This window comes from Anomaloglossus baeobatrachus, chromosome 6 (assembly GCF_048569485.1).
Source record: "Anomaloglossus baeobatrachus isolate aAnoBae1 chromosome 6, aAnoBae1.hap1, whole genome shotgun sequence".
Taxonomy (NCBI): domain Eukaryota; kingdom Metazoa; phylum Chordata; class Amphibia; order Anura; family Aromobatidae; genus Anomaloglossus; species Anomaloglossus baeobatrachus.
Genome location: NC_134358.1, coordinates 81465760 through 81481101, shown reverse-complemented (window position 1 = coordinate 81481101; position 15342 = coordinate 81465760). Strand labels below are relative to the sequence as shown.

At 45.2% G+C, this 15342-nt stretch overlaps 1 protein-coding gene across 1 annotated transcript in view; it reads right to left on the bottom strand.

Annotated features, from left to right (window-relative positions):
• The window catches only part of LAPTM4B (lysosomal protein transmembrane 4 beta), a 186443-nt gene that overhangs the window by 98645 nt on the left and 72456 nt on the right, over positions 1–15342 (bottom strand). The window contains exon 2 of the mRNA XM_075353066.1: positions 7827–7938. Coding sequence (XP_075209181.1) covers positions 7827–7938 — 112 coding nt within the window. The remainder of the gene's footprint in view (positions 1–7826; positions 7939–15342) is intronic.

Genomic DNA, 15342 nt, shown 5'->3' with positions numbered 1-15342 from the left:
CATGGGGGAAATGTTACTTCGCTGAGAGGCTAAATGGATGTTTTTACTTAAGACTAGAATGCCGACAGGCATATAACTTTTAATATTAATCGGAACTGGATGCTGGATACCTTCCTTTTTCCTAAAACTTCTGTAGTGAGGTCTAACTACAAAAAATTCCGTGCCCTGTTCTGGCTAAAGGAATCTCCAAAAGGATGAGCTGGTTTATTTTTCTTTTTCCATTATTGACGTGTGAATAAGGCCTTAGGCAATATCCGCACACTGCAGTTTTGTTTCTTCAGCAAAAACCGCACCCTCTGGCAGAAAAACGCATAGAAAAAACACATGCATTTTTTACCCATTTTTGATGCGTTTTGGCGTGTTTCGGTGCATTTTTGCCCATGCGTTTTTTCACTATATTCAATGCAAAAACGTAGAAAAAAACGGAAAAATAATTGACATGCTGCTTCTTTTTTTTGCACCCAGAACTGCAGGCAAAAAAGAAGCAACGTGCGCACAGCTTTTCTGAATTCTCATAGACTTTGCTGAGGAAGGAAATGCATGCAGTTTAGGGCAAGAAACTGCACGCGAAACTGCATAAAAAAACGCAACAAAAATTGCACTGTGCGCACAGGGCCTTATATGGTGGCTTTGGATAAGACTGGTTTCATACATTAATGTATCATGGTCCAAGTACGGACCATAATGTACGCACTGGCCGCAGGACTCCTGACTCTACCTCAACAGCCTTGTAGGAATATATGAAGTTTGGGTTCGGAGACCTTGTGCCCGTCCAGTATCACAATGCACACTTGGATCATAATATAATACATAATTATATTAAACCTAAGGCTATGTCCGCACTTTGCGTTGTCCTAGTTGCAGTTCAAAACACATGTTTTGGCACAAATTGCTTTTGCCAAAGTTGCTTTTTACCATCAAAACACGATAAATACGCGTGCGTATTTACCGTGTTTTAGCCGCGTTTTAGCGCTTTTTACATGTTTTTCCATTGCTCAAACATAGATGCGTTTTGATTACAAAGACACTACTAAAATAAATTTATATTTTTCTTAAATTTAATTGTCAGACTATGTGTGTGTGTAAAGGGACATATTCTATAATTTTGATGTCAGAAAAGCATGCGTTTTGGTATTCCAAAACACATCGTTTCTGCAGCAAAAAAGCATGTAAAACCCTGGAATTTTGAAGTTTGTTGCTTTTTGCAACTTCTCATTGACTTAGGCTGGAAACACATCTATGCGAGTAAAATCGGTCCGACTGGGCTGAAAAAAACTCGGCTGATTTTAGTTCACGTTAGGTCCGAGTGCAACGCAAGTGCGATGCTTTTTCTGAATAAATTAATGATTTTACTAGCGTGTGTAATGCGTGTGTAATGCGTATTTTTTACTATGTCATCTGCCATTCAGCTCTGCTACATGGCCGCTGACAGCAGGCACAGACAGACATGTAGCAGAGCTGAATGGCAGATGACAGCAGACACAGACAAAACCGCACAATCAGAATGAACTCGGGTTAACTTCACCCCACTTCATTGTCATGCTGCGGCTCTGTCTGTGGCACATCCTGATTAGCGGTCACCTGTGAAGGGCTCACCGGTGACCGCTAATCCCCTGAGTGACTGAAGTTAGCAGCCCTCTCTCATACTCACCGTTCCCCGATCCCCGGCGCGGCGCTGCACGACGTTCATACTGCTGCGGCGGCTTTTACTATTTTGAAAAAGCCGGCCGCTCATTAAACAATCTCGTGTTCCCTGCTTTACCCGCCCACAGGCGCCTATGATTGGTTGCAGTGAGACACGCCCCCACGCTGAGTGACAGGTGTCTCACTGCACCCAATCACAGCAGCCGGTGGGTGGGTCTATACTGTGCAGTGAAATAAATAATTAAATAATTAAAAAAAAACGCCGTGCGGTCCCCCCAATTTTAATACCAGCCAGATAAAGCCATACGGCTGAAGGCTGGTATTCTCAGGATGGGGAGCTCCACGTTATGGGGAGCCCCCCAGCCTAACAATATCAGTCAGCAGCCGCCCAGAATTGCCGCATATGACTCGCCCACCCCAGGGCTATGGGACACCCGGTGCCGGGCCGGACTAGTCCGGGGGTCGTCAGTGGTGGCGGGGCCCGACTCCGTGGCCCTGGTGGGTGTCAATTAAATATGGCTGGTGAATAAAGTTTATGGATGTCGTGACGCCACCTGTGGTTTGCGGCTATTAAGCCGCCGCTGCTGTAGGAGGCCTCCGGGGCTGATGGAATGGCAGCTTGGATGGTCCTGCTCCCCACAGGTGGAGCGGTACCCTGGGGCAACAGTTGGTGCTCGTGAGAGTCTATGGTGTGATGTTATGTGAATAATACGGTGCAGGGCCGACAGGCAGTGAAACAGGCACAAACAGTAGTCTCTTTACCTTCTCCTCTTTTACTTGGCAACAGTGTAGTCCAGGGACACCGTCACAGGTGGTAAAGGTGATCCGGCCGGCCTGGAAGTGCCTGGGGGTGATCTCCTTGGCCAGTTGAGTATGAGGCCTACTCCCTGTTCTTTCATTTCTTCTACAGGACCCTGCACTCTGAATTTAGCAATGGCCCTCTTGCTGCTGGGACCGGTGGTTCGTCCCTTTTTCTGTGTGGTAGGCTGCGCAGGCCCTCTCTGGTGCTTCTCTGCTGGAGTCCACACCGGGCCCTTGGACTGCAGCTGTACCTCCAGATTGCTGATGGGCCAGGGGGCTTGCAGCTCTCCTGCCCTCTGGATTCGGCCACCAGGGAAGGATTTTATACCCTGGCAACCACAGACTCCGATGTCTGAGTCTTTTCTGTGCCTCTCTGCAAATCTTGTTTCACTGGGCCAAGCTACTCCAGCTCCAGGCCCCAGTTCCACAAGACAGCACACTCTGCGTCTGCACTCTCTGCTCTCTCTCTCTACAGACTGACTCTAACTCCTCCCTCAGGTCAGACTTAAGGAATGCTCCCTGGAACTCCAGGTTCAGAGCTCCCCCTGCTGGCCTGAGGGAGAAACTACGTTGGATGTTGAACTTACTGGCCAAAGATTCCCCCAATTACCTCCAGGCTCAGCATTACCCCTTTGGAGGGGCAATGCTGTTGTGGCGACCAGGTCCTGGGGCGCCACACATACATTAGATGCGACAGTTCTGGGACTGTACCCGGCTCTTCCCAATTTGCCCTGGTGCGTTGGCAAATCGGGGTAATAAGGAGTTAATGGCAGCCCATAGCTGCCACTAAATCCTAGATTAATCATGTCAGGCATCTCCACGAGATACCTTCCATGATTAATCTTTAAGTTACAGTAAATAAACACACACACCCGAAAAAATCCTTTATTAGAAATAAAAAACACTAACAAATTCCCTGGTTCACCAATTTAATAAGCCCCAAAAAGCCCTCCATGTCCGGCGTAATCCAGGATGGTCCAGCGTCGCTTCCAGCTCTGCTCTGCTCTGCTCAGCTCTGCTCTGCATGAAGGTGACCAGAGCTGCAGAAAACACCGCCGCTCCTGTCAGCTCCATGCAGCAACTGAGGTGAGTAGCGCGATCAGCTGAGCTGTCACTGAGGTTACCCGCTGTCACTGTTGGAGGATCCAGCGGTGGCCGCGGGTAACCTCAGTGACAGCTCAGCTGATCGCGCTACTCACCTCAGTTGCTGCATGGAGCTGACAGGAGCGGCGGTGTCTTCTGCAGCTCCGGTCACCTTCATGCAGCAGAGCTGGAAGCGACCCTGAACCATCCTGGATTACGCCGGACATGGAGGGCATTTTGGGGCTTATTAAATTGGTGAACCAGGGAATTTGTTAGTGTTTTTTATTTCTAATAAAGGATTTTTTCGGGTGTGTGTGTTTATTTACTGTAACTTAAAGATTAATCATGGAAGGTATCTCGTGGAGACGCCTGACATGATTAATCTAGGATTTAGTGGCAGCTATGGGCTGCCATTAACTCCTTATTACCCCGATTTGCCAACGCACCAGGGCAAATCGGGAAGAGCCGGGTACAGTCCCAGAACTGTCGCATCTAATGTATGTGTCAATTCTGAGCGGCTGCTGACTGATATTGTTAGGCTGGGGGGCTCCCCATAACGTGGAGCTTCCCATCCTGAGAATACCAGCCTTCAGCCGTATGGCTTTATCTGGCTGGTATTAAAATTGGGGGGGACTGCACGCCGTTTTTTTTAATTATTTGATTATTTATTACACTGCACAGTATAGACCCGCCCACCGGCTGCTGTGATTGGGTGCAGTGAGACAGCTGTCACTCAGCGTGGGGGCGTGTCTCACTGCAACCAATCATAGGCGCCTGTGGGTGGGTAAAGCAGGGAATACGAGATTGTTTAATGAGCGGCCGGCTTTTTCAACATAGTAAAAGCCGCCGCAGCAGTGTGAACGCCGTGCAGCGCCACGCTGGGGATCGGGGAACGGTGAGTATGAGAGAGGAGGGGAAAATGACCGACAGACTGTGAGAGAGGGACAGAGATAGTGACGGACCGACAGAGAGAGAATAGAGACCGAGAGGGAGAGACCGACTGACAGAGAATAGTGATTGACAGACATTGTGAGACATCACTCGTTTCCAGTGTTTTAGGAAATATGCGAGAAATGTATTTAGAAAATCGGATGTCACTAGGATGGTGTGAGTGCCGTCCCGTGACATCCGATTTTTTACACGCTCCCATAGACTTGCATTGTAGAGACTTGCAGTAGAAACTCGCAAAAAAGCAGCATGCTGCGATTTGTTTCTCAGTCCGATTTGGACTGAGAAAAAAATCGCAAATGCGAGCTGAATCATTCACTAACATGTGTCCGATTCCAATGCGAGATTTTCTCACATTGCTCTACTGCGAGAAACTCGCAAGTGAGAAGCAGCCCTTAAGTGTTAGCAAAACGCTGCAGAAATGGCAAAAACAATTGACTTGCTGCTTCTCTGAACGCAGAGTTTTTGCCCAAAATTATGCAAATTAAATGTTGCGTTTGGAAACGCAAAGTGCGGAGAAGAAATCCCCATTTTCCATAGACTTTGCTGGAAAATCAAAACGCATGCATTTTGGCATGAAAATGCTGCAGTTCAAAACGGACCTAAAAAGCAGCTGAAACGCAGGTGGAAACGGAAAGTGCGGACACAGCCTAAGGCCTGTGCCACACTCACGTAAAAATCACGCACGTGCGTCGAGACACGTATTTTCCTTGCGTGTTGCGTGAGGTAAGTACATGTCTCCGGTACGTGCGGTCCATGTGTGTTCTCCGTGTGCTATCCGCGATAACACACAGAGAACCGGTAATTAAATACTCACGTGGTCGTTGCTGCTGTCCAGGGTACTGATCTTCGACTCCAGCCCCGCCCACTCCCAGCTGATGCTGCTACCGGCCGAGCGGAGGGGCGGAGATCAGCGCCTGTGACAGCACGCCCACCTCCTTAACACGCTCATAACGAGCGGCAGCCGGCAGCAACTGTTTGGAGCGGAAGAATCTGCAGGGCTGGTGGAGGTGAGTATGTGTTTTTTAAATTTTAAAATAATGACACGTGTTTCTCCGGCGCGTGTCACACGGGACCGCATCCACTCTACATCCGTGTGGTACGGGTGCGGGCCGTGTGACACCCGTGCTGCCGGAGAATACGTGGACATGTCAGCGTGCGAAACACACAGACGCACGTAAGTACGGAACGGACACACGTTCCGCTCCAAAATACTTACGTGTGTCCAAACAGTTATGAAATCATATGTCCATGTGTGTACGTGCCTCCGGTACGTGAAAAAAATGCCAAACACGTACCGGAGGCAAGTGAGTGTGGCACAGGCGTAAGTCAGATTTTAGAGAATAGTGTAAGGGCGCATGGCTGATTAGTCTATATGGTAGTGCACAGAAGCAGATGGACTCCCTAGTATAGAGTGGCACAGCCTCCACGAGCTGTCAGACAGGCATTATTTGGTGATGTACATACAAGGATAATCTCCACTAGAAGCTGTGCTTCCTTATACCAGTCCAATAGAGCATGCCAAGGTTTCAAATAGAAAAAAGTGTGGCACCTATAAAGGGAATCTGTCAGCAGGTTTTCGCTATGTAAGCAGAGGACAGCATGCTGTAAGAGTTAAAAAACAAAAAGCAACTGTGCTTCTGTTATCAGTGTGTGAGCTATTACTTATGTAAACTACAAGGCTTATTACCCTGTAATTACCATTGCAGGACTAGAAACTCACATGCACACCAGTCCGACACGCCTCCTGCTGTGATTGACACCTCACAGTAAACGCACAATCTCTATTGGGAGTCTGGTGTGGGTGGGACAGCAATGTCAGCCTTGCTGTGTTCCTGAATCTAAATTCTTAGATTACTGGCTGAAGCTGTCCTGAAACAATCAGTGTGATACACAGTTGGATTCAGAATCTCCTTGCCTAGATGATGTTGCAGTAAGATGAGGTAACAAAAACCTGCTGACAGATTCTCTTTAATTAAATGGCATAATATGTTGCCATAAACCAGCAGAATTTCTGTTCCAGCTTATAGATGTTTACATACATCAAAATAAATGAGTACAAAGTCATCCCACTGAGTTTGGATCATGGTTTAGTCAGGTGTACAGAAAATCTTCAGGAGATCCTTTGGGAGAATGAGAATTAATTAATCTGCTTGCCTTAAAGGGAATCTGGCAGCAGGTTTTTGCTATGTAATCTAAGGACATCATGTAGTAGGGGTTAAAAAAAATCAACTATGCCTCTCTTATCAGGCTGTGTGCTCTTGTTTACTTAAACTAAAGGCTTTATCACCTAGTGATTGCTGGACTACAAAGTCATGTGCATGGCATTCCATCACACCCTCTCCTGTGATTGACACCTCACTGTCAATGTACAATCTCTATAAAGAGCCTGTTGTCCCTGGGGAATAAATCTAAAAATATTGATGTTGTCAGAACGGCTACAGCAAGTAATCTAAGAGATACATCATTGGATTCAGGATCTCTTCACCTACAACATGCTGCTCTCAGATGAGGTAGCAAAAACCTGCTGACAGATACCCTTTAATTCTCATTGTCCTTCTTCAAAATTCAACCCCAAATTCTGTTACATTTAGGGATATCACCACTGAGGGCCCGTTCCCATGATTCGTAGACTCTGCGTTCTAGACACAGTGTCTTTCCTACTGCGGAGACACGAGCAGGAGACCTCAGCTGCCTGTGCCCACAATCAGGGTTGGGCCGCTGCCGACTTTTGCTGTGTTCTGCCGCTGAGAACACTTGCATCTCCGCAATCGTAAATTGACATACTGCGGCTTGGAAAGCCGTGAGGCATTTCACTTTAAGCTGTGGAAAAAAGAAGCACAGTGGGCAGGAGATTTCTATAAATCCCTTCCACTGTGCTTGTACTGCACAATGCAGAGTTTTGGATGCAGAGAAGACACTGCAAACCTGATCATGGGAATGTGCCCTTACAAATACTCACCTAGCAGACATCATACATGGATTTTTTGCCCAGCCTTGGTGATATATGGGGAAGATGTTGGTATGTAGGAAAGGGGTGCGGTCTAGAGGGCATGCTCTGTGTCATGTGCAGAGGGCACTTTGCTGGGAGGGATGGAGCAGTTTAGCTACTCTGCTCAACTAATGTCAATGGTGTACTCTTTTGTTCCTAGAGGTGTTACCTGCCGCTGTAATTCCACCGAGGATAATAAGATGACTATAGATCTTGAGAAGAAGCTGAGATGTAAGACCTGTCAATGTAATGCTGATGGGAAGACATTTACAAGCAGATAGCACAAAAAGAACCCTTGACTGAGCATTAAAAGCTGAAACGGTCCTTAGCAGCCAACAGATTATGGTCATTTACTTACTGGCATCATCCATGAAGTCAAAGTCATTCCTCAGTTCGTTGTTTGGAAGGTGGTACAGGTCTGGATTAGCAAGTGCACTCAACAATATAAGAAGGACCACAGAATTTATTATCTGTAAAGGAAAAAACAAGAATTATAATTTACAGCCATGATGTATAATCAGATTTCCTATCATTTAGATCTATTAAAGGAACTCTGTCTCAGGTTTCTGCAATATAACCTGAAGACAGCATGCTGCAAGAGTTAAGACAGAGATTTTAGCCCTGCAACTGTTATCTCACAGTCTTCTTTTGTTTACCTATATTGTTAGCTTAAACCTGTTATCTTTATTATTAGTGGTTCTCAGCAGTGCATGGGCTGTAGTCTAACTCCGCCCCCTTTTATGATTAGCAGTTTCTGTCTATGGAAATGTGCACTAAAAGCCTGGTGTGGTCGCTGACAGCTCTCCTACCATTGGTACATACAAAATCTAAATCTTTCACTGGGTCAGAACAGCTACACACATAAATATAAGTGATACATCGTTGGATTCAGGATCTCTTTGCCTACATCTTGCTACTCTCAAATGAAATAGCAAAAACCTGCTGACAGATTCCCTTTAAAGGAGTTTTCCACTTGACGAAAATTGTTACCCAAATGTAATGCATATAAAACAACAAACACAGATAGTTCTCACCTTCTCTGGGAGCAAGGCCAGCTCTCCACCGCTGCTGTGGTCTGCTATGGCTGCAGCAACACCGAAAGTCCATATTAGCGCTGCAGCCAATCACTGAGGTTGGCTGTTTTTGCCATCTAAATCATCATAGCTGTTGAACTCATTGATTGGCTTCAGCAGTAAGTGAGCTGTAGTTGTGACACCATCACTGCAGCCAATAGACCAGCACAGCGGAGAGCCAGCATTGGACCAGGGGAGGGTGAGTACAATCTATGTTTGTTGTTCTACAAGTATGCAGTCATTTGGCATTATTTTTGCGATAGTGGGAATCCCCTTTAGGTTTCTGTGTTCTCAGCCAATTACATAGAGTCAGATGCTTGTGTCAAATAAAAAAGAAAGAAAAGGAAATGGTCAGGAGCACAGGAGAAATATATGTGACGCCCTGGCCTATCAGGTCGTCACAGGGTATTATGCAATTTGCTCTTCTGCATGATATCCACCTCCTCCTTGGTTACGGGTCCCTGACCTTTGGTGTTGCTAAGAACGAGCTAATCAAAACCCTAGGAACACTCTGCACCACACCCACCAGACACACCAGTGGACAGCCTGAAGGGAATAGGGTTGGCCACTTGGTGGGTTGGTTTAGGGGAGGTCAGGAGTGTCAGGAGACAGGAGAGTAGTGTTGGAGGTGAAAGAGAGAGGAGGTCAGGAGCTGGGCTCATTGGTGTACTAGGTGGCAGACGTTGGTCTGGGCCTGGTAGGAGCTGGACCCCGGTCGCAGGGGATCATGACAAGGGGCACGGACTGTCGAGGAGCACAGCCGGTGGCCTTGTGCCAGGGGCCAGGGCAAGATGGAGTACGAGGACCCTAGGCTGGGAAGTAGCTTCAGACGTCCTGGTAATTTACCCGACGAGGATGGAGACTTCAAGATCCGTTCTCGACCCGCTCCAAAATCGGGGTACTAGCGCAACGAGGGGGATAGGACTTTCCCACTGCATAGTCCAGAAAATCCCAAGTGTGAACCCTGAGAGCAAGCTCACTCCGTTAGCCATACTGGTGAGCGGGACCCATTTAGTTTTAAGCTAAAAGGGACCAACTACAGAAAAGAGGTGCCAAGGTCAAGGTCACAGGCTAACAAGCAACACCAACAGGCACTTGGTACTTCACCCTTACCACACATCACGGGTGGCGTCACAAACTTTCCACACCATCCCATGTACATAGCCCCGCTTTATTTGAGTGGCCACCCGACCCCCGGGTCCGGATGCCCCTCGAGCCACCGCGGATCCGGATCCGAGCAGCTCGGCTGCTGACGCGGGGGAGGCACATATATATGAACGTTGTGATCACCATTTAATTTCTACAATATTGCAGAAATGCATTTTTGTAATGTTTTCACATCACAATCTGTGTTAACAAAACAAAACAATAGAATTCCTACAATTTCCACACTAGCCACTTTTAGACTCATACTTCCTGTACTTTACAGAAGAATTTTCAGAAATCTCATTATCATCAAAGGCAGGATTACAATGACAGGTAACATTTCTATATGCAGCTGATGATCCAGGATCCAGCAGTCATGATGGACGATGTCACAGTTCACCTTGCTACCCCTCCCTTCACAATGACATTTGCACACACTCATTAGACACTTTACAATAAAACATAGAGTCTCTGTCTATTGCTGCTAATGTTCATGTAGATTTCTTGAAAGAACAAAAAGTATCAGTGACCAATGTGAAAATTGCAAGATTTCAACATTTTTATTTGTAATTCAGATTATGAGATGATTGTGGTAAAATAAAATTATTTATATCTATATTTCACATAAAAGCCTGATTTAAACAACAGGTAATTTTCTGATTACACATTCCCTTTAAATGTGCATCAGCAAATTGAAGCTTACCACAAAACTGAGAATTGTCCAAGAGGTCCCTCCTTTTTCTGGGAGAGTTGTTAATGGTGTTGTCCCAAGAGCAAAGTTAACTTTTAAGTTGATTTTAATCAATAGATCTTGGAATAATAATAATTTCCACAATTGGATGTGTTTAAAAAAAATGTTCCTGTTCTAAGATAATCTCATAAACATGCCCCTGCTGTGTACTGTGTAATGGCTGTGTCTGACCATACACAGACATGGTCTGATCATACTACAGCTCCTGGGCAGGGGAGGAAGTAAAAAATTATACAGACCTTACAGCATGGGAACGCAAATTATTCTTTCTTTGAGGTAAAACATTTTTTAAAAACAGGTAGATACATGTTTTATCACAAAAATAATCATCTGTGATCCCATGCTGTCCTATCTGTATACTTTTTTGCACCCTCCCGTACGATCAGACCATGTCCCTGTACGGTCAGACACGGCCATTACACAGCACATAGCAGAGACACACATACCAGTATATAAGATTATCTCAGTACAGGAACATTTTTTTTTAAAACCCATCCAATTATGGAACTTATTATTATTATAAGATTTAATGATAAAAATCAACTTTAAAATTAACTTTGTTCATGGGGAAAACCATTTAAGTATGTTTAAAAGGATTGTCCAGTTAAAGCAATTGATCATCTAGCCAAAGTGATACATTTTTGATTAGTAGGGTTCTTTCTACTGGGACCTGCACCGGTCAGCAGAATGGGTAACCCTTTTCCCTGTAAAAATGGACTGGCAGTGCACACGTGTAACCTGCTCCCATTCATCTCTGTGGGGCTGCTGTCACACGGAGTTTTGCACAAACTTCTCCGACTGTCATTGCGGCGTCAGGCTCTGTTTACATGGCAGATTCTGACACTCCACCCAATGGTTTCTCTGGTGTCTGGGATCAACACAGGCAGTCTCAGACATTAACCTGCTGTGTGCTGATTCATAGGCAGGCTGTCAAGAGTTAATCTCTGCTGGTCTGCTTGCTCCTTTGGTTACATGTTGTAAGGAGGCATATCGCATATGCTCCCCTCCTATTTATACTGGTTGAATCCTTCCACCTATGCCAGCTATAGTTTGTTCTATGTTGGTCTGTGAGGTATGGTGTCCCATACTGTCTAATGAAAGTGCTTATGGCTTGGTGCGGTTGTGGAGTTTACCCCTGTTTATTTGTAGATTCCTTCCTGCTCTTGTTTTCCTCCTGAGTCTCTTATTGTCTTATCCTGTTTGTGCGTGCAGTGTGACAGAGTTTTAGTTTCCCCTTGTCTGTCTTTATCTATAGGTTTCATCACACTCCTGTCCTGTCCATCCCTGGGAGGAAAGGGGAAACCAGATCAGGACTGGTCATAAGCAGGGCTAGGAAGGAGACTCGGGCATCTCCACCATCAGGAGTATCCCTGAGATTAGGGATAGCATAGAGCCCCCCTAGGGACAGATTAGTAACCTTGGTTCCTCGCTATCCCATAGTCATCGTGACAGCTGCTGAGGGCTGCTCTCAACTTTTTCTAGAACCTTGAGGGATTGAATGAAGCTATGTTTGGTTGTCCGACCTTCCACGCCATCTTGATAAGGAAATAAAAGTTCCCACTCCTTGTAAAAGTGCACTGATCTGCCAATTGTTGAGAGCCCCAACAGTCTGATACCCACCGATCAGCAAGTTCTCACCTACCGTTTGAATAGTGGATAACTTGTTTTACTGGACAACCCCCTAGAATCTAACAGGCCTCATAGGATGCTTTGAGGGAGAAACAGTGCAACGGGTTTTATCTGAGAAAAAAGGAAAGAGGATAATCATATATGGTTCCCTCTGTGGATGAAATGGGGCATGTAAATGGCTGGTGCTGCAAATCCACAGGCTCAAAAAGCCAATGAGTAGGAAAGCATGGTTAGTGGTTGTTCTGCGCTGCCGGTCAAAGTTGATGCTGTGTTATTTCCAAAAAATGTAGTCTACGTTAATGCGTTTCGAAGCTGCTTCAGGAAAAAAGAACCCCACAATACAACAATACACTACCAACATGCTGATAAAGGTTTGATTTTTGCATTTGAGCGACAAAAGGGCACATGACGTGTCAAAGCTCAAAGAGGAACATGTTACTCAGCCAAAAGAAAAAAACATATTGTTGTATAGAAAAATGGGTTAAAAAAAGAATGAAAAAAGGCTGAAAAATAAAAAGTAAAACATAGAAAGAAGAAAGTAATAAAAACTATTTTTTGGTGCTCAAACTCAAACGTCAAACCTTTATCAGCATGTTGGTATTGTATTGTTGTATTGTGGTGTTCTGCTCTCCTGAAGAAGGGAGGCAGCTTCAAAACGTGTTGCGTTGAAATAAACCAATATTTGGGAGGAATGATGCACAGCATCACCTTTGACCAACGGCGCAGAACAACCGCTAGCCGTCTGTGATGCTAGTCACTACTTACGGGTAGAGTAGTCAGGAAAGTTGGGGTCTGGTAACAGGAGGACACTTATGGACACAGGGAGTACACACAAGTGTAGTCAGTCACGATTCGAGGGTCAGAATTCTGGGAAGGCTAGTAATGGATTCAGGGGGAAAACTGAGACGTGGTCAGGTAACGGTCTGAGGTCAGAAGCCAGGAGGTCACAATTGGAACAGGGAGTGGGCAGAGAAAAGTCAAACAAAAGTCTGAGGTCAGGAACAAAGATCAGAGCACAGGCAGGAACACAGGCGAACAGCACAACAACAGAACCAGAATGCATGACTGGCAAGGTTCTGGGAGAGCATGGTCAGTAAAGAAGCAGAAGATGGAACACCTGAGCAATCAACACCTGCCAGAACCAGCATGGAAGCCTGCACTGTCAATCTGTAGCCAAGGAAAACACAGCAGAGCATCTCCTAATGTGCAAGATGCTCTGCACACAGGAATCGTGACAGGAAAGAGGATAATCATATATGGTTCCCTCTGTGGATGAAATGGGGCATGTAAATGGCTGGTGCTGCAAATCCACAGGCTCAAAAAGCCAATGAGTAGGAAAGCATGGTTAGTGGTTGTTCTGCGCTGCCGGTCAAAGTTGATGCTGTGTTATTTCCAAAAAATGTAGTCTACGTTAATGCGTTTCGAAGCTGCTTCAGGAAAAAAGAACCCCACAATACAACAATACACTACCAACATGCTGATAAAGGTTTGATTTTTGCATTTGAGCGACAAAAGGGCACATGACGTGTCAAAGCTCAAAGAGGAACATGTTACTCAGCCAAAAGAAAAAAACATATTGTTGTATAGAAAAATGGGTTAAAAAAAGAATGAAAAAAGGCTGAAAAATAAAAAGTAAAACATAGAAAGAAGAAAGTAATAAAAACTATTTTTTGGTGCTCAAACTCAAACGTCAAACCTTTATCAGCATGTTGGTATTGTATTGTTGTATTGTGGTGTTCTGCTCTCCTGAAGAAGGGAGGCAGCTTCAAAACGTGTTGCGTTGAAATAAACCAATATTTGGGAGGAATGATGCACAGCATCACCTTTGACCAACGGCGCAGAACAACCGCTAGCCGTCTGTGATGCTAGTCACTACTTACGGGTAGAGTAGTCAGGAAAGTTGGGGTCTGGTAACAGGAGGACACTTATGGACACAGGGAGTACACACAAGTGTAGTCAGTCACGATTCGAGGGTCAGAATTCTGGGAAGGCTAGTAATGGATTCAGGGGGAAAACTGAGACGTGGTCAGGTAACGGTCTGAGGTCAGAAGCCAGGAGGTCACAATTGGAACAGGGAGTGGGCAGAGAAGAGTCAAACAAAAGTCTGAGGTCAGGAACAAAGATCAGAGCACAGGCAGGAACACAGGCGAACAGCACAACAACAGAACCAGAATGCATGACTGGCAAGGTTCTGGGAGAGCATGGTCAGTAAAGAAGCAGAAGATGGAACACCTGAGCAATCAACACCTGCCAGAACCAGCATGGAAGCCTGCACTGTCAATCTGTAGCCAAGGAAAACACAGCAGAGCATCTCCTAATGTGCAAGATGCTCTGCACACAGGAATCGTGACACTGTCGTTTTTTCCATAGTCTTTATAGGAGGCAGAGGGATCCTGTGGACCTCATTAGGACTTGAGTGCAGCTCCTTAATACACCTTTCTGCAGAGACTGAGCTGAAGGGACTACATGAGACACAAAATGCTTCAAAGAGTGAGAGCGGTATCTGTTTACAATATAGTTGTATTAGAGCCTGTGCATTAGATCTAAGTGTCAGTCTTCACTGTTTTTCTAGCATTATATGCATGAATCAGGAGGCTCAGTGCTATAATGTCTACTCAAGTGTCAGGCATCATAAAGGGGTATAGGAAAATACCTAAAAAAAATTCCAGTGATTTGCAAATGCCATATATTCATGTTCAATAGACCCGAATGTAATAAAGCACTCCATTATATCCCTACTGTATAAAGTGTACCATACCGATTAATGATAAACCTGGCCCTCTTCCAGAGCAATACATGTACCCAGCCCCACAGAGGTCACCTTCCCAATCCAGGTTATTAATCCTCTTTCAGATTATAAAACAAGATAAACATCTTCACGGTTGGGACATTTCAGAGAATTAAGCTCTAAATAATTTCGGAGGTTGGAAATCCAGCAGGATGATGTAGATTTAGTGGGGCAGTAATATAGTTGACTCAACTCATTTTTTAGCACCTTCGAAGCAAGTGTATAAAATATTTCATTGTTCTTGTTATTTTTAATTTCAGCGAGTCAGCAGCTCGTCCAAGGAGAAAAGACGCCGACGCTGGAACAAAAGTATTCACTTCTCGAATGCAGAGAAGTTTCCCAAAAAGTTATTCATCTTTAGAACATACCCAAGTACAAGGGGGATTAAACTGAAATCATTAAAAAACAGGTAAAATGTCAATTAAAAGTAAATAATTTTGGCTCCAAACGTAGCGGCATTCCCGTCCACAGTTTGAAAGCGGTAATA